Raw genomic sequence first — 27,949 nt, 5'->3', positions numbered from 1 at the left:
AGTTGCACGTTTGTATCCTTCTGAAACTCAAGTGTTTGTAACTTTTACATCTTAAGGCTGCAGCGATGAATCAACTAATTGCAACTAGTTGACTATAAAAATAAAAAATACACTTTATATTTCAAATTTCAATAGAATAATAATTTGACTAATCAACTAATTGAAAAAAATAATTGCTGAGTCAACTACTAAAATAAGCATTGTTTACAGCACTACTCACTAATATTGTTGGATAAATAGAGCAGAATAATGGACCTTATAAATGAAAACCTCCAACATTTCATTTATAAAAATAGGGGCACACTGACATTCTAAAATCTAAAAAAACACTAATAAATGTATAGAATTGTTGCTGTGCTAAAGAGCATTGTCACCCATGCACAAAAGAAACTTCTATATCCTCCACTGTGGAAGGTCGACTGTGTCTGAGCGGAGCCGGGGTCAGGGGGTGGATACAGCGTTGAAAATCTGGCGCACATTACACGCCTGCAGCCAGTTTGAGTCTGGAGGAATTCCGGATAGAGAGCCGTGAGAAGCCCAACGCGACCCAAACACCTAAAGCTCGCCTCCTGCTGAAGGATTGGGCCGTAATGCCTCTTCAGAGTGGAACAAATGGCCCCACTCACTAACCAGAGATCATTTTTCAACCTCAATTTGGGGACAGAGACCAAGAGAGCTCTACTTTATAACGGGTATTAGAACAGATTACAGCCTCTATAGCTAAGAGTCAATATTTCACTCAGGTTTTTTATTGCTGTTGGACAGATTTTGTGCTTTATATTCAGAATTTCTACAAAAATTAAAAGATTAATTTCTTAGTAGGTCATTCGAATATTGTGACCACCTGAAAATCAGCAATTAAAACCCTTGTTTATGCAACTTAATACAAATCTAAAACCACAAGACATTCAAGTTAACGGCCTCTGAGCACTGCAGCTTTGGCTAAGCTATGTTTCTCACAGCTAATGCTAACTTTTAATAAAAAGGAAAATATAAAATAAACAACCAACATAAGTAAAAACTGTCTGATTGTTTGTGTGAAGATTGGTTTGTTATTTTAATGTTTATTTATATTTTCATGCCTCAACAGTAGAATTAGCGTTAGCATTCAGACACAAACATGTCTTTTTGAACACGCAACTGTCCTTTGCACATAGTGGAAATATATTGTTATTGGTATACTGTATTGAATTACACTGGAATAAAATATGTGCAAAAAAAGGGAAAAGCCCAAGGATATGATGCCTACTTAATAGAGGCAAAGATTATTATGTTTTCTTTCGTTATTTCTCAAAATAAAATTAAAAATAGACATAAAATAGCAACAAAAGAAACACAATTATGACTAAGATGAATTAAAATAAATGTCACTTTTGGTCCACAGTCAGTCAAATTTGTCAATTTCCAAATTGAGTCTGAATCGGTCTGATGTTTGTTATAATGTCAGTCCAGTCCTTGATCGTTGGTGTTTGTGTTTGCCATTTTTTTTCGATGGCATATTTTCCTTTTGCCAAAAAAGTGTAAATGTATCCATTTATTGTGTCCATTTGAGGCCCAAGTACATAGTTCTAAAGTCATGCTTGGCCTCCTTGATGTCACAGTTTCTCCAACAGTTAGCATTTCCTTGTTAGTAATGAACACTTTTACCAAAAAGAAACGTGACGTATGCACTATGTATTTTTTTTCATATATGCAAGAAATACTTTTATACTTTTTTATATGATTAGGATTTTTATTTAGATTATTATACATTTGTATTAATGTTTATTCAAAATGCATTTCTTTCTAAATAAATATATATGAATATGTGTGTGTGTGCGTGTGTGTGTGTGTGTCTGTGCGTGTGTGTGTGTGTGTCTGTGCATGTGTGTGTGTGTGTCTGTGCGTGTGTGTGTGTGTGTGTCTGTGCATGTGTGTGTGTGTGTCTGTGCATGTGTGTGTGTGTGTCTGTGTGTGTGTGTGTGTGTGTGTGTGTCTGTGCATGTGTGTGTGTGTGTGTGCGTGTGTATGTGTCTGTGTGTCTGTGCATGTGTGTGTGTGTGTGTGTGTGTGTCTGTGCATGTGTGTGTGTGCGTGTGTATGTGTGAGTGTGTGTGTGTCTGTGCGTGTGTGTGTGTGTCTGTGTGTGTGTGTGCATGTGTGTGTGTGCGTGTGTGTGCATGTGTGTGCGTGCGTGTGTGTGTGTTTGTAAAATAAAACAAAAACAATGAGACCTACCTTTGGGACTACTTTTCCAAAAATATATTATTATTAAATCACTATTAATTAAATATGGTCAGTATGCAGAAGTGAGACGTGAAACAGTAATAGTGTAATGCTATATTTTTTTTATTTGAAGTTGGAGTTGACTCAAAGTGACACACGCAGCTGCTACTGAGAAATACATAAAAAAAAAAAGAAAGACAAATGACACGGAGGCCCCAAACCATTTGTTAAAATGACCACAAACACTTCCTCTTCTTAACCCCTCGCTCCCTGAGATTGGCCCAAATCCCCAAAGTCAAACCCCACGAACCACCCAAGGGCTCCACGGGGCAACAGGTGCAGTTTTTTTTCCCTCGTCCTTTCTTCATCGTTTTTTCATCGTTTTTTCCCAGTGTTGCGTGTCGAAAGCCCTTTGAGGATATGGTTACTTCCAGACAGTGAGAGAGCCACAGGAAATCTTCTCACACGCGACGATTCAGAGCAGAAATTTAGAGCCGTTTTGGGCCCCTGGGTTTGGGCTGCCCTGGGCCCGTCTGCGCTTCCTCGATGGTCTCAGAGGGAGAGGCGGTCGGCAGCTTGTTCTTCTGAGGCTGGTGATGCAGGACAGAGCTCAGATCAAGGATGAAATGTGCTGTGACGTGCCCTACACTTGATTCAGCTAATGTACTGTTCCTTCCTCTCGTATTGTTGCTCAATGATTCCAGGAGTAGGGCTGGTTTCTCAAGGTCAGTATCAACAAGACACAGCCAAACAATATTATAATGGATGTTCACTAAAATGCAACGCAGTCAAGAGTTAGAAAATACATAGTTTGTGCATAAACACCAAATGGAACATGGGGGAAAGGTTAAAAATGTCACAATATGCGTCCAGCTGTAGTTTACTCGCAGTGTCCTATATACTTAACTTGGCTTCCTCTGATATTATTATTGGATTTCTCCAGCATCAACACAGCAATCACACAATGTTATGATGAATGTTGACATCAAAATTGTGATTTTCAGTTGTAGAATGTGACAATGTCAAAAATATACATTTTCAAAATTTAAATGTTGGCTATCCCCATCTGTTTTGGATATTCTAGGCCAATATAATGTTATGATGTAATCTGAAATCCAAATGTAGGAGTTTGTGTAGGTATGCCTGTATCAACTTAATAACTCAATTAATAATGAGAGAAGGAACTTTAGGAGGCAATACTTATAGTGAGTACCTTTTTTGCACTAGTGGTTTCCTTTTCTGTATAAGTTTTTATGTATTAGTAGAAGAGCTTTAATGGGTCAAAAGAGCAATTTCCACTGACATTAGACACAAATTAAGATGTTTGGTTCTGCGATTTATGTAATTCAGCATATGCTTTTTAACAATATTGTACATTTAGAAAAGGATTTACCAGCGTTCAAAAGATTCAGGTTATTGTGTCAGTGGCATGAATGTTTCAGGATCAAGTTAATCTGCTTATTAGTCTATGTTCATGAACCTCAAAAATAAAATTGTATTCATTATTTGGTAATACAATACAAAACAAAACTAAAAACAAAAGGTCATACATTTTGTCCATATCCTCGAGCCTCGTCAGCCTCAAATGCATGGCAAAATTAAAATACATACTCAGTTTCAATGTAGCAAACAAGAATAAATGCACGTCGCTTCTCCCCGTGTGCAAGAGAAAACATCCATCTTAAAAATTCTGGTAGTTTAGTCTTTTATATTTTTTATTTTTTATTCTCAGTTTACAGAAAAAATACACTTTTTTCAACATTTTCATTCTGTGTTTCCAAACCAGGGGGAACAGGCCCCCTGGGGGTTTGCAAGCACTGACCAGGGCGGATCTTGGCATGAATACAGATTTTAATAAGTAGGTGGTAGTATTTGCTTTTTAAAACAAGAAGATGAGCAATAAAGAAGGTGAAATTGAAATATGTATATAGTATTTGAATATAAATTGTTATTTGTTGTGCATTTTACATCTTTAGGAATGCAGGATAATTAGGAATTAGGATAATTATGGACAGAAGTATCATTAAAATAAGAACATTTAAGAACATTTAGACAGAATCTCAAATACAAAAGTTGTGAGACAAAGTTTAGGTGAAACACATGTAAAAAAAGGTTTGAGAAAGAATGTTTTATGTAACGATATTACAGTTGCTTAAAGGTTGCCTGCTCCTCACAGTGATATTTCTGAATGTTTGCATGCACAGTGGGCTTTGACTGTGATGCTTCCGACAGCAGGAGAAGGTAATAGAAGGGAGCCTATAGAACAGATGGCTGTGCACAAAGTCTGTGTTATGAGAACATCACAGTGACAAAACACAAGATGCTGCAGCTGAATCTACGCTTGCTTTAAGACGTCTCTCTCATCATCTCAAGAAACTTTTAGCCGTACATCTGTGCTATAGACACAAGCTCTTCTTCAATACACATTTTTGTTTAGTCCTGATTAGTAACCTGGACAATATTGCTGACTATCAGATAACAGCGTAGCATGCATGAGATGGGGCCAACGATTGTACATAGATTTTGACATAAGGCTCAAACAATGGGTGAAAACGTTGAATGATTAAATACGTTTTGTTTTTGTTTGTTCCAATGTTTACGCAGTGGAGTTATGTCTCCCTCTGCTGGAGCAATTACGCCTCTGCAGCCTGAACCTGCATATTTTTCTTCCATAAATTTGCTTTTAATGGGGGTTTGCAGTATATGGACTGGGCATACTTCTTATTCTGAGGTTTCTTCTTTTTTTTTTTTTTTTTTAAATCATCCCGAAGACGATATTCCACCAATCCATCACAAAATGGGCCTGTTGACATTTAGGTTCAAATATCACACAAAATGTTAACGGCCAGTAAAAATAAACCATCACACTCATATATGAAAAATTACACTGCAAGTTTCTTTTATTTCAGTTTCAATAAGCTTTTTTTTGCAGTATTTTTGACTCGAAAATAAGATTTACCAAATTACTACAGTAAATGTTCATTTCCCGCCTCTAGTCTGAGGCGCGTGTATAATGCATTTCTGGTTCAAATCATTACAGCTATATATTACTGTGTGTCTGATGACTGCATGCTTTCAATGCTGCTTTGCCATGTCAGCCTCCACAGAATGACTTTAATAAAACATTTGAATGTGGTCAATTATTAGGAAAATGAGAACACAAGTAGCATTTTGTAGTTCATCCTTCATTGTTGGATCTCAGTCAATAGTGAAAATTCTAGTCCCAAGCTGGTATAGAAGAGTCATTAAAAACAAAACAAAAAAACAACCCACTGCATCATTTTAAGTCTGGCGTTGCAGAGCCCAAGTACGTCCTAAGATCTGCTATGTTAGATTTGATGATTTTGGCTGGGATCAAGGGCATTTGCAATCGTTGATATGCAGCAAATCTGTGACAGCCTCCAAAAGAGTAATAGTAATTTCCTCCTTCTCTTCCTTTGATCCACAGAACGTCAATTGGAGGAACCACGCTGATGTCCGGAGTGTTCTGGACAAAGAACAAAACAACTTGAAATACAACACACACAACAGACACAATTAACAATGACTGAGGACCTACTTCATACTTTTGCACTACAGGTTATTAACATTTACTTCAAACTATATTATTAATAGGCAGAATTAAATATGACAGAATAGTCAAATAAGCCTAGATGAGCATAAACAATTTAACACTAGTAAGTTGAGGATGCAAAAATAGATTTATCCAGATTTCCAATTTCAATACATTTTAGATCTCAGAAGAACATAAACAAACGTTTCCTCAACTGTTTTTATGCTAATAATCAAGATTAGCATAAAAACTATTATTAAATTACGCTATTGTTTCTCTGTATAGCAGGGCAAGACATTTATGGACCTTTTTCTTCCTATATCAGCTAAATTAACTCCCAGAGCAGTCATTTTGACGGCTCCTAAATAATAATAAAGTCTTTTGACTCTGCTTTGGTAGATTTTTGGTGTAGACTTTTCCTGTGTCTGTATATATTTCATTTCTATGTGATGATTTTGAGAACAACAGCAAGTCTTGATTCAGAATTAAATCTAAAGGAAAATTAAGACTTCATCAATTTCAAGTGGGAGCCCACCTTCAGCTCCCTCATCAAGAAGGCCCAGCAGAGGATGTACTTCCTGCGGCAGCTGAGGAAAGTAAAGCTGCCAGCGGAGATGATGGTGCAGTTCTACACGGCCATCATTGGTCGGATCGGAGCCGACCTTTCTCACCCTGGACAGGGACTATTTGAGCCACTCCCCTTAGGCAGGAGGCTATGGTCCATCAGAACCTCCCGCCACAAGAAGTTTCTTTCCCTCTTCTGTTGGACTCATGAACACTTCTTTAAACTATAATTTAATCAACAACCACTCATTGCACTATTCACTTTGTGCACTGCTTCTGTAAAATTACCTGTAAATGTTGTGTACATACTAAGTCTATTTAATCTTATTAGTAAATTTGAATTGTTTTTCTTTAATGCATGCCTTAATTGATTTTATTTATTTTTTTGCTTTATTATTGTCCATTGTTTTATGTTGCACCGACTCACAAGTTCCTATGTTTGTGAATTTTGTTCACTGACAATGGCAATAAACCTTTTCTGATTCTGATGCCACAACATAGAAAATTCAATTGTATGACTATATAACACAATACAATTAAGACTGCAAAGAAAAAGCGGCATTCATACGTCAGATCAGCAAAGCGGAACAATGTGTTAATCTTTGCTCTGATGATTATATAAAAGTTATTTGTTTATGTATTTACTTTGTAGGTCGATTGTAAAATGAGACAGGTTAGTTTCATGTTCATGTACCATATAAAGCAGAACATTTACCAGAGGCCCCCTTAAAAGTCATTGCTGGTAAACTACCAACTTAACCATTAGTAGTTGCATTAATATTGGGTCCTTCTTAGTCTTCCCATTAATAGAGGAAATTATGGTGCCCCTCAAATGTTTGCCCCCATAATCTAAAAACTAGCAGAAAAAAATTAAAACACAAGTCATACTTTAATTTACACTTGCAGAACTGTCACCAACATATAATAAAAGTCACTCAATTCAGTCTGTGATCAGTGTTTTTGTTTGTTTGTCTTTTAATTAGAAGAGGCAATAAGTGACATTTACACACCTAAACAATTGTATTGAATAAAATACTAGGATATGTAAGTACTGTACCTCGATCGTCTCCATCAGACTCTGGACCTTGTGCTCGTCCAGCTCGGGGGGAAACGGCCTGATGATCACGGTTATCGGCACATGATGGACCTCACTCACGCTGTCCGAGTGGATGGAGGACATCGCCGACGGACTTTCAGACGAGAGAACTCTGTAATAAACGTGAAAAGTGTTTCTAAATCTTGACACCAACATTTAGCCTCGAAAACGTGGTATTGTTGTGTTGTTTACGTCTCGCTTCCGGGTTTGCTGAGCGGAAGAGGGACGTCACACACATACGCCACTCCCTCGGACGCTCCCACGCACTTGTCACTATTTCCCTCACCTGAACTTTTTGCTATTTGCGTCAGAAAACGGTCAGTAAATAATGTGTCAAGTTTGATATGTCGTTTTAATTTTTGCTGCCAACACTAAAATGTATGTAGAATGTATAATATTGCAAATAAAAAAGATATACACTAAGATATTGATGCTTCTTATCAGTTATTTGCTTTCTAGCTAGCCAATTAGCATTTTATTAGAAACAGAAAAATAATAATGATTTGGTGAACATAAAACAATGATATTTAATAGTAAATGATGAACTATGATATTAGAAAGGCATGCAAACAAAACGTCTGCTATAAATTCTAAAAGGTACACTGCATTGTTAACGTCTGTATAATTTTGACTTTATTTGTATCGTTTAGCATGCTCAACTTTAACATTTGACCTCTAAGACCATGGTTTGCTTGGTTCGATAGAGAAAATTATTCACTGTGTTTTTCATTTGCAGCAACTTTAACAATAATTTTCAACAAGTGAAGCGACAAACCTATCAAGAACTGGGTGATTTTAACAAGGTAAGACTTATATGTTCATGCATTACACTGGAAGTATGTCTTCAAAGCCTATACTTGCTAATATGGTCTATTTCTGAAGGTATTTCAAAGACGATGTCTGTGTGGATACATAAAAGACGCCTGGGCCTGGCGCATCGCACAGGTGAGAGGAAGGCTTCAAAGCAATTCAAATACTGTTGTTTTTCCAAAAGCCATTTCTATCTAATGGAGCTTATAATGAGACAATTAAAATGATTTCTTGGACAGGAGAGGCAGACTGAATTATTACAAATGCTTTGAACAACAATGACTGGCCCTTCATGTTGATTAATTGGTCACAGGGGGGTAAGTTGCAACATGAAATGGCTGGACTATATATATCGCATGTAATCATTAACAATAGAATCAACAATATCCTGCAACAAAACGTTTCCTCTCTAACAGGCGGGTTGTAGCGAATGCAATTAATGCTTCACCTTGTTGTCAAACCGTATTGTTCAGAATTCAGGAGTGGGTTTCCTCTAACAGGTTTGAAAACTTCAAGTAACATTAGCCGACCTTAGTGTAGTCGTGGATTTTGCTGCAAGAGAGAGAGACAAAATGTATCAATTATATCTTTCTTATTGGTGTCATTTTGTAGATATGAGGAATTTTGAGCAATGTCTCTTTTAGAAAAATGTAGTGAAAAAAATAATGTATTTGTCTACTGTATATATATATATATATATATATATATATATATATATATATATATATATATATATATATGTTTTAATTGAATTGTGTGAATTGTGATGAAGCTCAGTGGTTAGAACGTTCTGCAATGTGCAACACTTCTCCCACCGATGTGTGAATGTGGTGTCGGAGTGACTCTCTGTTCTGTCACTCTACCCTACGGCAGTTTTGACAAGTTGATGTAACTTTATTTATTATAATTAAGTTAGTCGCGTTCCGGTAGACAGGTAATAATGAAAAATGTTCCTAAAACTGTAATTTTTCTACTTGCATAGCATAATATTCTGTGTGACTATACTGGATACTGCAGTAGAGTGATTATGAACGCTGGTGTACAACACTCAGTTTCATGCTTTGATTTTAACTTGCTGCTTTTCTATCAGCAAAAACTGTGCCAAAAAAACAAACAAACCGCAATTCAAATTAAGAGCTTGTCACTTTGAATTTGAGAAACAACAAAGTAGCTTATAATTTTCATGTCCTTTTGCCTGCACGTTTCTACCATTATATTGTGACATCTGTAACTACAAATACAGTTACTCTAAAATGAGTTCATGCTGACTTCCCTACACCTATACAGCATACAGGTAACTTCAAATTAAGTGTTTGCAGCCCCACCACACTCTGTCTGACCCTCTGCTGTCACATCACCACTGTGTTGTAGTCACTAAAATATCTCAATTACTTAGATTGAGTTAGTCACACAGCAGCGGTGGGTCACGGAGGAGCAGATTTCCTTTTAATATCATCGCCAGTCCCCGTAGGATTGTCACACTCCGAGCAGCTGAAGAAAATTACCTGCCAGGCGTTTTGTGAGTGAAGTGAGCTATATTTATTCACGTCTTTTACACATTGACATGCTTTTAAAGTGATAATTACTGTGACGCTCTTTAGACTGGATCTGTGAGCGGTGAGAGAATGAGCTGGTGGTGTAGCAGCAGGAGACGTGTTCCACTTGTGTAAAGATGATTATTCAGACAGTGTCTTGCTGCCTGTAATGATTAAAACAGGACTAAACTAAACAAGCGCTAAAGGTGGATGGACCAGGTCCTCTAAGAGCTGTTGTCACAATACTACTTCAAAAGGCTTGATTCTCAATGACAGTTTCGATATCACAAACATAACGAAACACTGTAAAAGATCCAAATTTGTCTTATTTATGTGATATGTGTTTTAACTAGTACTAGACCAGTTTGAACTAGTACTAGACCAGTTTTAACTAGGTATAGTGCGGTATGAACCGGAATCTGACTATAACTAAACCTGGACTAAATAAACTAGTTCTAAACCAGGATTACACACCGCACAAAACCAGGGCTAAACCAAGTCTATCTCAGGTATAAACTAGGACGTAACCAGTTCTAAACTGGGGCTTCTATCAGGAGCCAGGACTAAATAAACCTGAGCTAAAACTGACAGTTTTTTGTTTCATGGTTGGCTTTGTTTAACCTTCACTAGAACTATTGGTCACTTGGATGCTTTGTAAATCAATTTGCTCAAAATACTCCAAACATAAACATTACAAAACACTGAACATATCTGTATCCACTTTTCCACTCGAAAGCAAAACGAAGCTATTTTAAAACTACCCTCCTTGACTTTCGCCTGAATACTGCATAAAAATGTGATTTAGAGACAGGACTTCAAAAAGAGCAGCATACGGACGAGGTGGACCCGCTGCCAGCGAGAGACAAGGAAGCAGATGGGTTTTTCACAAACAACACAAACATCAAGAAGAGCGAGCTAAAGAGCCTGGCAGTCTCACTCGATGAAACAGTGAGGAACGAAGGCTTCTAATGAGCTGCTCTCCTGTGATGCACAATCTGAGAAGACAAACTGTTCGCTCTTAAAGGGACACTCACACTCATATGCTCCAGGAGTGTTAATATTTACTTTGTGCAGATCTTTATTTTATTTGTTTTACGGCAGGCATAAAGTATCACGCTACAGTATTGTTATAGTTTTATGCAGGGCTGAAACAAGTTCATCGAATAAGTATATTGAATAATTGTTATCTGGACCATAAGATTCCAAAACATGCCATGTGCTCACAAAAGATGTTTGTCGATGCAGACTAAGCAGGAATGATCGAAATGACACAGCAAACATGTCAATTTATTGTTTTTGATGAAATAAATATTTCGTCTGTTAATATGCACCATCATGATCAGGTCATTAAGCGGCATTTCTTTAGCTTCATCTGGGTCAAATTTAGTAAAAATCCCAAGTCTTTTCGCAAAAACAACTCACAATAGATAGAATCGCCAGAGTAATTGATGATATAATGAATCGAAATGTGTCTACTAAAATAATCGTGATCGTGAAAGACCCCACCATACCAAACATACCAAACCACTCATTTGATATCAAAGAGAGCAACAGTATTATATCAAAATATCTGGATTCTGGATTTCATCAATAGTAGCCTACGCTCATTCAAAAACCACATTTCAACCTGTAGGAGAATCCGTGAAAGGGTTTGTTATTTAGTAGAAAAACAAATCAATACACAGCCTTTACTTTATTACAATTACAATTACTTTGGATAGTTGACTACTTGAAATAATCTACTTAAGTAATCAGTAGTCGCAGCGCTAGAGGCCAACAAGTTGAAAAATACGTTATATGTTTTACGTTTGAAAAATATACTCAACTAAAAACATCTAAACTAAAATAGATACTAAAAATTTGATCCAAAAGCTAATTTAAACAATAAATAAACTATAATTATAAACATTATGATTATGTGACAATAGACTTACGTTATATGGACATTGGGCAGTAAAAATAGCTTGTTGTATGAGCTATGCATAAATTAGCTACATGTTCACACTTATGTTACAACCTTCTGATGTTGTTGAATACAAGAGAAACGCCTGTACTTCATGGGCAAACTTTATACTTTGTGAACAATACATTCTAAGCCTTTTGTTGTGTTTTACAGCAGCCCAGCCAACAGAGGGCGCCATATGTCAGGTGAAAAGTCATGTCCAAGAGAAACCCTGCTCAGAGGTAAGGCCAGTGTCTGGAACATGTTGCTTTGTTATCAACAGGAAGGACACCAGTTGCTTTCAAACCTGATCGTATCCAAACAATCCCTCGTTAGTTTAGTATATATCTGATTGATTTGCCTTCGTTGTGTATCGGTAAAGCCACTCTGATCTAAATTTACATAGTGGTGGGTGGTGATTAATGAACCCCGTTGAAGTGTCGCTCTCGTCCAATCGGGATGCCGCTGTTTTTTCCTGCAAACACTGAGGAGATGACAGCTCCTGGGGGTCACAATCTTTGAAGTGTCAGGGAAGCTGGCGCCGTTTTTTGAGGTTGTTTTCAATAATTTAACTGATGTGCGCGGAGGCTGTGGCGGTGGGAGGAGCGGCCTGTCTGCAAATGTCTGAGTGATGCAACACTCCAGAGTCTGGACCACGCTATCGTTTGTTTACCGGGAATGTGGACCAACCCAAATGAAAACTGGATTAAATCTGAACTAGACCAAGGATAAATAAAGACTAAAACCTGAACTTTGAACTGAGAAAGCTAAGGTCTACTTCAGAACTGTCAAAACCATGTCTAATAAGGATGTAAACCCTGTTAAAACCAGGACTAAATCAAGTGTAAACAAAAAGTAAACTCAAGCAAAACTAGGACCAAATCAAGACTTAACCAGGACTGCATAAAGTCTACAGAAGGATAAATATGACTAAACCAGGACCTGAACTGACAAAACACAAAGAAGGTCTAAGCCCGGACTGAATCTTGTCTAAACTAGGACTAAATCGGAACTAAACCAGGTCTAAAAAAATAGCTAAATAATGACAGGTCAAAAAAAGGTCGAAACTAGGACCAAAATGGGACTGAATTTAGATCAGTCTAACCTCGGTCTGAACTTCTTATAAACCTGGTCTAAACCCGATCCAAACCAGGTCTAAACCTGGGCTAAACCCAGTTAAAACCTTGTCTAAACCATGTTTAAACTAGGTCTAAACCTGGTCCAAACCCAGTCTGAACCTGGTCTGAACCTAGTTTAAACTATGTCTAAACTACGTCTAAACCGGCTCTAAACCTGGCCTGAACCCAGTTAAAACCGCATCCAAACCATGTTTAAACCAGGTCTAAACCCGGTCCAAACCATGTCTAAACCATGTCTAAACCATGTTTAAACCATGTCCAAACCATGTCTAAACCCGGTCTAAACCATGTCTAAACCATGTCTAAACCATGTCTAAACCCGGTCTAAACCCGGTCTAAACCCGGTCTAAACCCTGTCTAAACCATGTCTAAACCATGTCTAAACCCGGTCTAAACCCGGTCTAAACCCGGTCTAAACCCTGTCTAAACCCGGTCTAAACCTGGTCTAAACCCGGTCTAAACCTGGTCTAAACCTGGTCTAAACCCGGTCTAAACCCGGTCTAAACCCGGTCTAAACCCGGTCTAAACCCGGTCTAAACCTGGTCTAAACCCGGTCTACCCGTTCTAACCCGGTCCAAACCATGTCTAAACCATGTCTAAACCATGTCTAAACCATGTCTAAACCCGGTCTAAACCCGGTCTAAACCCGGTCTAAACCATGTCTAAACCAGGTCTAAACCATGTCTACACCCGGTCTAAACCCGGTCCAAACCCGTTCTAACCCGGTCTAAACCTGGTCTACACCCGGTCTAAACCATGTCTAAACCCGGTCTAAACCATGTCTAAACCCGGTCTAAACCCGGTCTAAACCATGTCTAAACCCGGTCTAAACCCGGTCTAAACCATGTCTAAACCAGGTCTAAACCATGTCTACACCCGGTCTAAACCCAGTCTAAACCCGTTCTAACCCGGTCTAAACCTGGTCCACACCCGGTCTAAACCCGGTCTAAACCATGTCTAAACCATGTCTAAACCATGTCTAAACCATGTCTAAACCCGGTCTAAACCCGGTCTAAACCCGGTCTAAACCCGGTCTAAACCCGGTCTAAACCCGGTCTACCCGTTCTAACCCGGTCCAAACCATGTCTAAACCATGTCTAAACCATGTCTAAACCATGTCTAAACCCGGTCTAAACCCGGTCTAAACCATGTCTAAACCAGGTCTAAACCATGTCTACACCCGGTCTAAACCCGGTCTAAACCCGTTCTAACCCGGTCTAAACCTGGTCTACACCCGGTCCAAACCATGTCTAAACCCGGTCTAAACCATGTCTAAACCCGGTCTAAACCCGGTCTAAACCATGTCTAAACCCGGTCTAAACCCGGTCTAAACCATGTCTAAACCAGGTCTAAACCATGTCTACACCCGGTCTAAACCCGGTCTAAACCCGTTCTAACCCGGTCTAAACCTGGTCTACACCCGGTCTAAACCTGGTCTAAACAATGTCTAAACCATGTCTAAACCATGTCTTAACCTGGTCTAAACCATGTCTAAACCATGTCTAAACCATGTCTAAACCCGGTCTAAACCATGTCTAAACCCGGTCTAAACCATATCTTAAAGGCAGTATGGACGATTTTTCGGCGATTTGAGAACGCAGGCGGAAGTGCCCATGCGCACTCCCCCGTGCGGACTGATACAACACACACGTGCGTTTGTTTATTAGCGCAACGGAGCGCATCGCATCGCTCGTCTCCCGTAGATTTCTGTCCACTTCTGCGTCAGCTCGAACTGTTTTTCTCCGTCTTCATTTTGCCCCGTACACTGAGGGAACTATATTATGATAGATCCATGCGCTTAGGCACGCGGAAACGTGGGCACGAGCCTGACGCGGCTGCAGGTGAGCGATAGGTGCGTTTTATGATTGATACGTGGCAAGACAAATGATTTATCCACGCCACGAGGAAATATGATAAAAAATTTGCTGAAAAAAATCGTCCATACCACCTTTAACCCGATCTAAACCATGTCTAAAACCGGTCTAAACCATGTCTACCCCGGTCTAAACCCGGTCCAAACCATGTCTTAACCGGTCCAAACCATGTCTAAACCATGTCTAAAACCAGTCTAAACCATGTCTAAACCATGTCTAAACCCGGTCTAAACCCGGTCTGAACCCGGTCTAAAGCAGGCCTAAAGCAGGCCTCTGCAGTAGACCTGAGTACGTGCCTGTCAGTGTTCTGTATGCAGTCCCTGTGCTGTACCTGCTTCCTCTCTCCTCTGCTGCTGTTGTGACACGCAGCACACCCACGGGTGATGTAATTGGATTCCACGGGTCCCCATTTTACAGTCCATTGCCATGTAATGAAATCAGTTATTTACTTTCATCATAAAATCTGATAAGGGCCAACATCTGCCAGGTAAAGTTTGACTGAGAACTGCCCATGAATGCTGATGTGTGTGGCAGATATAGGACAGGTTTCATTCATCCTGAATCTGATCATGTCAAAGTCTCTCTGGGAATATTGACAACGGCATTCTCAGGACGAGGTGGTGTTGCCTTCCAATGAAATACATCTCCAAATTGAAAAATCCATGTCCTGTATGTCCTGATCATTCATAGGATTAGAGGTTGGCCATAATCGCCTGCACTTTTATGGTTAACTTTACTGTCTATTCACACTTGTGCAATGCCTGAACCTCAAACAATATATTTACAGACGGACAGAGGTTCCACTACCTGCTTATCTCCATGTATTTGTTATGACGATGCTTATCTCCTATCTACGTGAAGCAGGTCAAGTTACAGGTCAGGGGTCTCATTTATAAAAGTGCAGAAATATCACCTTATACCCTTATTTGAAAGTCTACCGACTTTTTTTTTCACTTTTCATAAGCTTTTGTTGCTTTTTTAACGATATAGCCAATATTCAAATTCAGCTTCTATTTTCCATTGCCCACCTCTACTCGATTGCAACATTTATGATTGTAGGCACGCTTGATAAATGAGTTTTAATGTTATAATTCATGTTTTTTGAGCATTTAAAAACACACGTATTAAACTAAACTACAATAAGTTAACGACATACTTCGGACCATTCTATGCAAAGCAATATCTCCATGAGGACCAACAGGTGGCAGACCCTCCACCCAAACTTGTAGCTGCACGTGGGCAACAGAAAGACTCTCCTCTGTTCCAAGAGATAAATAAAGAAGCGGTGATGGACATTGATTGATATTTGACTCTTTGAAAAAGGGAAGATGTAATTACAGAATTATAGATTTATTTATTTATTTTTTGCTGGGAACTTTTTGCTGATGTGACTTCTTCTCCAGCGCGGCGGAACAACGGTAACGGTAATCACTGGGCCGTAGTTGTGTGCGGAGAGGAGAGACAGCGCTCAAAGTGTCTAGTTTCCATCCCGGGCTCGGCTGCTGTCTCATTATGCCGCTGCCGCCTCGCTGGAGGACACTGAAGGACATGCGATTGCATTCAAGTCTTGTATATTCCCCTGAAACCAATCAAGAAAAGCCACGGAATAATAATCCTTGTCCACTGTCATGATTCATTTTTATTTTGCTCCATATTTTTTCCCCGGCATTTTGAGTCATTCGGAAAAGACCGGTCCCAGCGTAAAATCAATGTTCCATTAAAATTTAACGACGAGGAAGGCTTAATAGTGGTGGAACAGATGCCTCGGCTTTTTGATAACACCCACGTCTCAGGAAGTCTCATTGAAGCTGTCAGACCCTCAGCCCGGCACGCAAACAAAAGGATACCAGCGTCCTGTGGCTTGTAGCAGCAAAATAACAAGTTTGTAAGAGAATAGTGAAGCTCATATAATCTATTAACCATTGACAAAGGACTACACAATATACTGCAGTACTAAATCTAACAGGTTTAGGGATTTAAGCCTACGTAAGCTAGCTTAAAAAGAAAAGATTATTCAATTTGTTTTATCCTCGGACTGATCAATCACGATTTCTAATTCGTTTTTTCCCCTTATTTAAGGCATGGAAATTTAATGAATACAAACATCAGTGCCAATTACTAGAAAAAATCAGAGGACACTATATACTGCAGTACAAAAGCAAATAAGTTTTGTAGGTTTAACAGGAATTAAAGGCAGGGTGATCAAGCAAAAATGTTTTGATGTTTTTCTTATTAAAAACCTATTAAATAATTATCAATATTAATGTTATTAATATAAACATGGGTGACTTTTAAACAGTGCCAATTACTAGAAGAAAATATCAAATGTATTTCCTCAAAATCTGAACTAGGGCTGTACAATTTGGGGATTAGATTTAATTATAGGATTCTGGTCAAAGTTTGCATTTTATGCGTGTCCAGAAGAATTGACAAAAAGACTGAAATGGACCTTTGAGCTGACAAACTAATTATGTTCATCATGTGTTTCAGAACATGTTTGTACAGATATAAACAGGGCTGGCAGTTTTTAATGCAGCATATGTTGTTGTTTTTGGAGGAAATGACTGCGCCTGACAAATGGCAGCCTTTGCGTTTTGCTAATTGCGTCCGTTGCAGTTGCGATTGCTCTAGTCTGAAGTCTGCTGTTACTGACAGAGGATTGGCCGTGGACCTCCCGATTAAAAAACTCATCTGATCTCAAATTTGTCGATTGCACAGTCCTACATAAACCCTTCAAATGAGCTGAGTAGTGTTGCCCATTAATGATGATGTACACAAGCTGTAAATGTGGCGTTTTGTAGCCATGGGGACAGGATATTTTGTGGTTTGCAGAGGACTTTATGTTAGGAATTGCAGCCTTTGCAGTTTGTTTCCATGTGCAATTTTGACTTGGCCTAGATTTAGTTTTAAGATTTTGTTCAGGGTTTGTTTCGTTTTACACAAATACATGACAAATGGACCGGTTTTTAAAATCGTTTTCACACAAATAATGACTGTCATGTTCCTGAGAAGAAGAATATAAAAGTGCTAAATCAGTTCTTTCTTCACTTTGTCGGCACTGAAATGGAGCAAAGGATCATGGTCTATGTAGTTGCCACAGTTTCTTTTATGATGCATTTAAGCAAAGGATCTTGTAATTCGCTTTGTATGACCGCTGATGATATGATCTGTATGTTTGAAAAAAATGTATAAATCAATATTACAGTTGCTGAATTAGGCATTTTTTTCCATTTTCTGCATATAGTATAGTCAAATAGTCATCCATAAAAAAAGTTAGTTGATTAATCTCAACTAATCGATTATGGAAATAGTTTTAGTCATTGAATAATCGCTAGCTGCTCTATGCACGGATTCCAAAACATGTCTTTAACTGAAAGAAGAGGTTTTATGACCAAAACAATGCAGGAATCACATTTGTGTTATGGCCTCACGCCGCTTCAATTCAGCTTTATCTGGGTGAAATAGAGTAAAAATCCCATATTAACAGGCCTTGAGTACCAAAAATAATCGGGAGTTTTAGCCCCATCGTCACTGTAATATTGACTTTTTGACAGTTGTGTGACAGTAAGTGAGAGTGCGCAGAAAAGAGAGTGGACTTAAGGCTCCTTGTGCTATGGTTTTATTCACGTTATCATTGCTATTGTCGTCATCATCATCATTATTATTGTCACAGAAGAGAAATCAAACCCTCATTCATGGCTTCAGTTTGTTCACACTCAAATGGAGAGACACAAAAAAGAGGAAGAGCTGGAAAGAGAGAGTGAGAGAAAGAGAGAGAGTGAAATCTTAATCATTTTTCTTGAGGACCATATGGAAGGTTTCAAGCAGCCCACCATATGTTGAAGGCTTTTGTCATGGAAATTAAACTTTTTTTTTGGCACTTTTCATTGCGCAGCCGAGTCGGGCACATCAACAACAGCAAACCAGAACAGAAACGTGACAGACGTGATCAGATCTCCGAGAAACAAAAGGGTTCGAAGTGGATTTGATACTTAAAACAGACAACTTTTAATCAAGACGCTCCCTGATTGGCATGGCGACCCCAAACTTTGTGGTACCTGTATTATAAGTCAATTTTTTTTTTTTTTTTTTTTTAATTTTTAAAAAAGATAGCATGGATACAAAAGGAGCAATTATATGCCTACATGCATTGTCATATTATTGCTGTGATATATGTACACTATATTTACAAAATAGTCAAAGAGGAACAATGTTTTTGTAAAATAGAATCAAATTGCGCCTCCCTTGTTGAGTTCAAGTGGTTCAAGCCTGATTGTGGTCATTAGTTTTTGAGCTTAGCAGTGGAGAGACAGGTGGTTGGATGCTTTCATGCAGTGCTTCAGCTCTGAACTAAGACTGAACTCCATGTTATTCAGGTCACAATGTCATCGCAAGAACTGAAAACCAAAAAAATCGTGACAATTTTAGAATCAAAATCAAAAAGTAAACCAAAATGTAAAGTTCTGTTTCTATCTGGCTGTTTATGCCACATTCACTTTCCTTTTATTGGTCAGAAAGTTTGATTTCATAACACTTGTCACATACTAGAAGAATGGTAATACTGTGGGAATGAGATCTAATTAAAGATTTCACTGTTGGTGAATAGTGGCTAAATCCTCATCTTCAGAATAATCGTAAAGCTAAAATGTGATATTGTGACGTCCCTTGGCCTCTGTTGGCAGGACAGAGCTAAACTCGTCTATTCTCTTCCTGTTGTTCTTTGGAGAGCGGCCTGTTTATCCATTTGGAATATGCAAATGGCTGACAGTGCATTTGCCTGCTGCTGCTTGACCTTCCCTGTGGAGGTCGGCTCTATCTGCAGTCTGTCCAAATGCACCTGTTCCTCCACAGCACGCAGCTCTTTATACAACTCCACGTGTGCCGGACTCTTGGCTTGTCTTGTCATTCAAATTACCTCCAGAACAACACAAAAAATAAAACAAACAAAACAATAGTGTTTTATAAAAGAGAAAACCTCCTTTAAATTTGATTCAATGCTGCAGAGTTTTGGTCTTGAACATGGTTCATGGTAGGCCAGTTATTGCTTTAGTTTTTCTGAATGGAGTGTCATACACAAATGCACATTTCACTGATGCAGAGGGCTGATACACACAGAAACACTAACACTATTATTTTTGGAACAATTTATTGCCTGAGATTCAAAGACAAAGGCGCGACACGAGGAGGCAGTGTCGTTTTGGGAAGAGCAACATGCAGAGGAATTAAAAATCTGTTTTGTGACGTCTTTTATTGCCTGATATTGGCTGAAACAGAACAGCACTGATTGTGTTACAGGTGAATTGCTGTGAGAAAAGTTATTGCCAACAAAAGTCTGCATTCATTCACTGGGGCCAGTGCTTCTGTACATTGTTCCTCTTTAAAAACTAAGTCCCAGGGACTCTACAGTTTTCATGCATATCAACATTTTCTTTGAAGATCAGCAGCATCTTACAAGATCAATGGATGTCCATATTAAAACAATTCAAATATGAAATAAATATATAATAATAAATAAATAATAAATAGAAAAAATAAATACATGATTAGATTAATAAATAGTCAATAAATAAAGTATTTACATGATAAATAGATGGGATTTAAAGATGAATGAAGCTTTGAGCGACAGACTGATGGACTTTGTAACTGAGGGTGTGACTGAATGACACAGAGCTGAGGAGGAAGAACGGGGCATTGCTATAGACTCTGTGTCTCTGTGAGTTTAACACTGAAGAACCTGTTCAACAGGCAACGGAGCATTCAAAATCACTGATACAAGGTAGTGACCTATGGCCTATGGTCCTGTAGCTTATGTAGCTTTTTGGAAAACCCACAGTTACAAAGGAACCAGCACACAAAATAACTCTAGAAAAATCATATAGAAAAATAACATCCATTGAATTTAAACATTGGTGTGAAAAAAGGGCTCTAACCTTTAAAATGATCTCCCTTTTTTGCAAATACTGTCATAGTTCACATTTTCATAAAAAGTTGGCAGTTGCAAAAGAATTCAATTCTCAGCAAATAAAAAGCAGCATAAAAATACAAGAGGTCATTTTGTCTAAAAAACAAAAGAACACTGTTAGTTCTTTTTCATGTTTTTTTTTTTCTTTTTCATTACTATTTGCTATAAAATATCAGGAATCTAAATATTATTACTATTGATATCAATATCATTATAGTCATTGATAAAAATTCACATGCCAGGCCTCATATATAGTGTGTCAGTGTGTACAGTGTGTGTACATGCGTACATGGCTGTGTCCGAGTCTATTATACTGTGAACACTACTTCTACAGTCTCTATTTGGGGAAGGTTGTTGATTGTTAGTTCCTGTGGGCGATTAGCTACTGTAGTGTGCAGGGGAAAATCCAGCATCTTTTGAAAGTGTCTTTGCCATAATCATTTCTTCACATAATCTCAGTGAAAATATTGCTTTCTAAAAAAAGGGAAGAAAAAAGGCATGGAGGGCAGAGTGAGTAGGATTATTAGCTGTATTAGTTTTCTGATCCGGAGTCGTCCTCGTCTGCTGAGCCCTTGAAGCACGCCGACTCATAGTGCTTGTTCAGGTAGGACTTGAGGGCGAAGGTCTTATTGCAGCGCTTGCATCTGTAGTGCTTGAAGGCAGAGTGCGTTTGCATGTGGGCGCGGAGGTTGGAGCGGTCAGCAAAGGCTTTCCCGCAGTGGGCGCAGGCAAAGGGCTTCTCTCCGGTGTGCGAGCGCATGTGGCCCTGCAGCAGCCAGGGCCGGCTGAAGGCTTTGCTGCACACGTCGCACTTGTGCTTCAGGTCGTGGGTGAGGATGTGCATGGCCAGCGCAGGCATGGAAACGTACACCTTCGAACAGGTGGGACACTTGCGGGCCATCTTGCTGTCCAGGCTGCGGTGCGTCTGCTTGTGCCGGCTCAGGTTGGACGAGGTGGCGTAGGTTTTGCCGCATTCGTTGCAGGTGTGTCGTGCCGTGCCGCTGACCTTCTCCGGCACCACGACGCTGGGGCTCTCTCTGTCGCTCGTTTCCCGGGGCTCACGATCGCCCTTCCTCCGCGAGCGCCCGTCCGAGATGAAGAAGGCATCCATGGTGTATCCCTCGGCCGGCCCATCCGACTCGCCGCTGTAGTAGCCGCTGGCCGTCATCCCGGACTGGGGGCTGTCGGGCTGCTTGAGGTCGGGATCGCAGTAGTCCTCTCCTCCGCTCGCCGGGCTGTACAGCGGGTCCGACTCCAGCCGGTGCTCCAGCTTCTTCTCCCCCTGGTACCCAGATGGTGTGATGTAATCCTGGATGTAGCCTGGATAAAAGACACATGCGGTTGGCCAGAGGTTGTGATGGATAAGAACAAAGTGACACAGTGATTACATGATTATTACATTGGATGATTGCCCTTCATCAAACGCAGGAGGAGTCATTTGCAATCCTCCACATCTAACAGGTTATTCTCAATAGTGAGGAAACACGACACGCTTAACTGCATTTATGAAGGTTGCAATTTTACAGTCGGAATGAGCAACAGATAATAGTTCATCAAAGAGCTCTCCTGAGTGCCGGCTACACTACACCAGTATCTTAAATGAAGCCGTCTTATTGATTAGAACCTATTTGAATGATAAGACTTTCTTCATCTCTGACACGTCAGTCCTTAGTGGCTGAGCTCTGCCCTTGTTTCCATAATGAAAATTTTAGCCAAAGGCTGGAGTTAAACAGATGAGCTGCTGATTCAAAAGCACTATGCTCACTGCTTAGAGGTGTGTCATGGTTTCTTCAATTGATTCTATATGAAATGGCACTATTCTGACAGCTGCAAATGCCTCCTGGCTGGATTTGGCTTAACACAATGTTTTTAATGCCTCATAATTTGAGGGAGATCTATTTTGGTAAAATCATCTGCTTTGGTCTGGCAGTGGCATACATTCAGACAAAGCTTGATGCATCTGAGAATTGGAACGAGCAAAATTAAAGTTTTAGAGAAATTCTTTCCTCAAATGAAAGGCTCACTGCGCAACAGCACAAAAAGCTTCTCTAAGCTCTGTGAGCAGCATGAAGTGGAAATTAGGTATTGACTGTTTTTTAATGAAATTCAAAGTTTTCATCTGATCAATAGACTATCATCTGTAAAATAGTGCAGCTGCTGGAACAGTGGACTCAGGAGAAAGGAAATAATGTGTGAAACCAGATCACACACATTAAGTGTGCACTGACACCATTGTTCTGTGGACGGATAAAACTCATTCTCCCATTGTTTGTGTAGAGGGTCACCTGTCTGAAGCACAGAGACGCTCAAGTGGCCTCAAGAAACAGCCCATTAATTCAGCTGAAGTGCTCTTCCTACAGTCTCCTGAGGGCTCTGTTCACACAGCACTTTGTCACAGACATGACCGTGACACCTGGAGACAGCAGAGGCATGCTGCATGGCTTCACAAAGCTCTGAAACACCAGCCAAACAGGAAACGCCAGAGCACAGGGCCTGCTACTGCATGTAATCAGCTGTTATTCATTACAGATGCACTTTTTTGGAGAAATAACTATGAGATATAGAAGTATTGTGATCAGGACTGAAGGATTCTGGCAAAATTTCTAATTGGGATTTTTCTGACAAACATTGCAATTAGATTATATTTGTTTCAGTTCAAAGTTCATTTTAAACGCATCCAGGAGCATTATTATGTAAGAATCTATGTGCTGTTGTGACACATATTCATGTGCAATTACTGTTGTGATCACATGCAATGGTATTTATGTATTTATTTATTTATTTGTCTATGGGAGTTTTTTTTAATTATTTATAGGAGATCTTCTACTGAAAGTGTTTTTCAGACTTCCTATAAGTGATCTGTTCTTCTGTATCTACCTCTGTATCTTCCTGCGTTGCACCAATGAAATTTCCCCATGTGGGACAATAAAGGAATATCTTATCTTATCTTAGAAAAGACTGAAATATGAACTGCTAAACTAATACAAGAGTCACATGCAGTTCAAAACATGTTTGTAGAAGTCTAAACTACAGAGTTAACAGGTTTTATACATAAGACAGGAAATCTTGTTGTTTGCAAAAGACTTAAATTATTGCAGCGATATTCCAATATTGGCCATTCAAACTGTGATTTCCATTTTGGTCCCGATATATCTTGCAGCTTTAACTTGTTGCATTAACATGTATTGTGATCAGGACTGAGGGATTTTGACAAAATATCTAGATGGGATTTTTCTGACAAACATTGCAATTACTAACTGCTAAACTAATACTAATAATAAGAGTCAGATGCCTTTCAGGACTGTAGAGGTCTGAACTACAGAGTTAACATGTTTTTCTGTATGAACACAAGATATTTTGTTGTTTGCTTAGCACATTCTATGACCTGTTAATTGAACCTATATTCAAATTTGCAATTTCGACTCATTTTCAGATGTTATCCATTCCTTGTATTTACATTAAGTCTTTATTATAGTATGAAGTATGTAATATAATGTCAAATACAAGCTTGTTTTCCATCAAAACATTATAGTTTATACATGCACACATGGCCGTTTACTGCGTTTCAATTAGCCAAGGTCAGACAAGAGCTCATCATTTAGGGCTAACGCTGTATCAGCCTTTACAGCTCATAGGCTCATCTCTGTAATGCAAAGCAAGCATGTAATTAATGGAGCCTCTCAGCCACCCCTCTTTGTTGTTCGACAGACACTCAAGTCAAATGTCTGCACAAAGGGGAGAGAAACGTCCTGCCCACAGAACTGCTGACGCTGTGCATTTCAGCTGCTCGCACAATCCGCTATTTTACAGTTTTGGACTGGTATCTGTTCAAAATGTAATTCTTTTAAAGCATCAGTGCGATTGTTTACATAAATCTGACCTGTGAGGTGTCAGTAAACATCCAAACACAAAGAACATTTTGTTGCTTGAACTAAAATGTTTAATTTGTTGAATATATTTTAATTTGTTCAGTGTTTGTTTACATAAATCTGACCGTTTGTTGTCAATAAATATTCAAAAGCAAGCTCAGTTGTATTACCACACTAAACTACAGTGAAATTGAGTTTAAAAATGGTGTATTTTGAACACATGTTGTTTGACCTACGCATTTGAAAGAGAGTGAAATCGTTATAATCCTCCCTAATCCCGATGCATCTAAATCTCAGTGGCCCTTTGTTAGTATTGACTTTGTTAGTTGAATAACAGGTGGCAGCGTCACAAGCTCCACTCCGCCAACAATCTCACGCTCTACAAAAAATCACAACAATTACACACATTTTGGCCCGTAAACAGGTCACAAAATGGAAGACAATTTGAGAAGAGGTCGTCCTGTAGCTTGGACTGCGCGTTGACCACGGGTACAGCTATGTGCAGTTAGTTCTTCATGTTTACTGTACGAGATCCGTCACGTGACCTAGTTTTCTTTGCTTCTCCAGCATTTTTGAGTCCTTTCCCCCTCCCTCCGCTCTTCTCCGCCTCCCTGCCTTGCGTTACCCTACAGTTGTGCTGATATCTTATGTGGCGGCTCTTGAAACTCTAAGCCCTGCTAGTTTTCAAATGCCCAGAAGGACGAGAAAGATGTAGCATAGAGATGGGGGTGGGGTGACTGTGCATAGATGGGGAGAGGGGGGCAAGAGAAGGGAGGATTGGACCATGATGGGAACCCAAGGACAAAAACAGCTAAGGACAAACGCATATCGGATACTGATCTGCTTTCAGAGTCTTTTTTACAGTAATGGGCCGCGTGTGTGGTTAGCATCCACAGGTTTAAAGCAGCTACCAGATACGTAACCAAAGCTTCTACCGATTAGACACACATTTTGTTCCCTATTTACATAAACTAATCCGTGGCTGTGACCTGAATTGTGCCGTCCTTCACTCTATAGTCAAAAAACAAAAGTCTGGGCACACGGCGACGGGGGTGGGGTGAATGTGGACAGGATTATTTAGGGATATTGATGCACACATCGTCCACAAACATGTAAGAAAGTCGCGGCCGTGTTTACAGAAGCGAAACAGAACCGTTCCACGTGAAAAGAACAGAGAAAGCTGTGCTAAGTGGAGAAATGTAGGGCATGTCTACAGGGCGAGCTCATCTTTAAGTAGAGGGCTGCAGCGGGGCAGACTGGAGGCATGTAAACTCACCATTCTCACTGAGACGGACGCCCAAGCTGGTCACTGAGTCCGAGATGGAGCGCGTGAAAGTGAAATCGTCCAGAGGCTGGTGGTGGTGGTGGTGGTGGTTAGACGAGGGAACGTTGGATGAAGAGAAATCATCAAGCTTGATCTTCTTCACCAAAAATGAGCGGGGCATGTTTCAGAGGATGGAAACACTTAGTGGAGAAAAACACATGAGAAAAAGAGATGCAGGAGGCTTGGACGGTAATCCTTTTGGTTAATGTAAAGACGCGGCCAAAAGCACAAGATGAAAAAGAAAATGTAAATCAGTGAAGAACAAGGCTGGCGACAATGCTGTGTGATGCTCTCTGGCTCCCCCAGCTTCCCCCAAAACATAAAAAATAAAAAATAAAAGCGATCCTGTTCAGCACTGGATAGCTCCTGTGATGCAGTAGGCTTAAGGGACCAGTGAGGAAGAGAAGAGATGGAGACAGAGCGGAGGAGAGAGGAGGGAGAGAGACTGTCAGACTAGCTGAGATCAGCAATCACGCCAGCCTTTATATGGGGCACAGGCAGTGGAAGATCAGGTGGTGCTGCGAAATGGAGCTGCTTAGCTTTAATCCATCAAATGTCCCCAGGGACACACATCAAATTACTACTGAACCGTCTGTGCATTCGCACACAGACAGAACAGCAGACCCCCATGGCCCCCTCCTCTTTCACCCCTCTACTGCTGGAGGAGGAGAGAAGAGAGAGGAGGAGAGTGCAGAGACAATGGAGATGTGGATGAGAGCACTTGCTGTCCTCTCCCCCATTGTTTTCAGATGAAGTGGCACAGTTTATGTTTGCCTTGTAGTGGCCCTGCCTCCTCTGTCAGCTCTGTTACCTCAAAGCGCCTTGTGTCAGTGCTGTTATGACTGTAGTTTTTTTAACTGTACAGTGTCAGCGGCGATGTTGTTGTGCTGTAGAGTTAGAACTGTAGAGTTTTACAGTGCATGACTTAAACAGGAGCGTGCGGAGCGTGTGGAGCCGGACTTTAGATTCCACTAGAGCGCTCTCTCTCTCTTTCTCTCTCTCTCTCTCTCTCTCTCTCGCTCCCTCTCTCTCCCCCCTCTCGCTCTCTCTCTTTATTACCACTGCACAGATGTGTATCCTGCCTTGCGTAGCACTGAATTATCTGATTAATTAATTACATCTTTTTTGATTAGGGTGAAATCTCAAATTAGATTTGTGCTCAGTAAATTGGCCAGATATTCTCTTGGTTGGTTTGTATTTATGTGCATTCATCAACTCATCTTGTGAATTTCATGCTGCATTATACAGGCTATCATTTATAAGTTCAGCATTTGTGTCACACTTCAGTGTAAATCAAAGTGAAATATTTAAACCAAATAATTAGATTAAAGCCGCCTGAACAGCACAGATACACAAGCACTTGTTTGATGCAAGAAACACTTGAACACTTGAATTAAATAAATAAATATCGCGATAAGGTTATTGAGTTAATAGCGAAATACCTGTAAATAAAATAAAACTGCAAAAGAGAAATTGCATAAAGTGGTATTAGATGTTTCCCTTATTACTTACAGACATTGTTAGTCATTTTAAGATTTCAAGATGAAGTGATTTCATACATTTTAGTCTTTTCCATTGATCATAACGAAATTGCCGTTGAATCTGGGTAAAAGTGTCATAGATTCAGCTTGACGTTTAGGGGTGCCCTCTCTCTCTGCGCGTGCTCCTAAATCACTCCTCCTCCCGTGTACAGTACGTGACCCGGGCGCTCGCATGTGGCCGCTCTCACACGGATGCCCTATTAAATCAGAGCACTGGATTTATCACGCTGCTGCGATTGTACATTACAAGACAAGTTCACGTCACTGTCACCGGGGCCGCGCTCATGAGCAGAGGCAAGGACACGGAAAGGTCAAAGGAGGAATCATTGTCACAAAGAGCCGCTTCAGCCATTTTAACTGAATTATGTGTCCACTGTTCAGTAATGTCTGCGTGTGCTGGTGTTTTCAGGCTCTACACAATGTCTTGGCATGCGCTCCATTGGTTTTTTCCTGCACTGTTATGTCAATCCTCAATAAATGTGTTGAAATGAGCATGTAAATGTCTTGGTTGCGATTCAAGTATATAAAAGTGAAT

General features: G+C 39.7%; 2 protein-coding genes across 2 annotated transcripts; both read right to left on the bottom strand.

Annotated features, from left to right (window-relative positions):
• Positions 1-4,260: 4,260 nt before the first annotated feature.
• srxn1 (sulfiredoxin 1 homolog (S. cerevisiae)) lies at positions 4,261-7,633 on the bottom strand. The gene is made up of 2 exons (XM_072449225.1): positions 7,380-7,633; positions 4,261-5,692 (listed from the first exon to the last, which is right to left on the bottom strand). The coding sequence occupies exons 1-2, from the start codon at positions 7,572-7,574 to the stop codon at positions 5,483-5,485; spliced, it is 405 nt and encodes a 134-aa protein (XP_072305326.1). The 5' UTR covers positions 7,575-7,633; the 3' UTR covers positions 4,261-5,482.
• Positions 7,634-19,847: 12,214 nt separating this feature from the next.
• Positions 19,848-26,486, bottom strand: scrt2 (scratch family zinc finger 2). Its single transcript, XM_072449217.1, has 2 exons — positions 25,826-26,486; positions 19,848-22,000 (listed from the first exon to the last, which is right to left on the bottom strand). The coding sequence occupies exons 1-2, from the start codon at positions 25,992-25,994 to the stop codon at positions 21,213-21,215; spliced, it is 957 nt and encodes a 318-aa protein (XP_072305318.1). The 5' UTR covers positions 25,995-26,486; the 3' UTR covers positions 19,848-21,212.
• Between the last annotated feature and the right edge of the window lie 1,463 nt (positions 26,487-27,949).

This window comes from Eucyclogobius newberryi, unplaced genomic scaffold (assembly GCF_026437365.1).
Source record: "Eucyclogobius newberryi isolate DKJ021-1_F unplaced genomic scaffold, fEucNew1.0.hap1 SCAF_17, whole genome shotgun sequence".
Classification (NCBI taxonomy): domain Eukaryota; kingdom Metazoa; phylum Chordata; class Actinopteri; order Gobiiformes; family Gobiidae; genus Eucyclogobius; species Eucyclogobius newberryi.
This window is presented reverse-complemented; position numbering and strand designations above follow the sequence as displayed.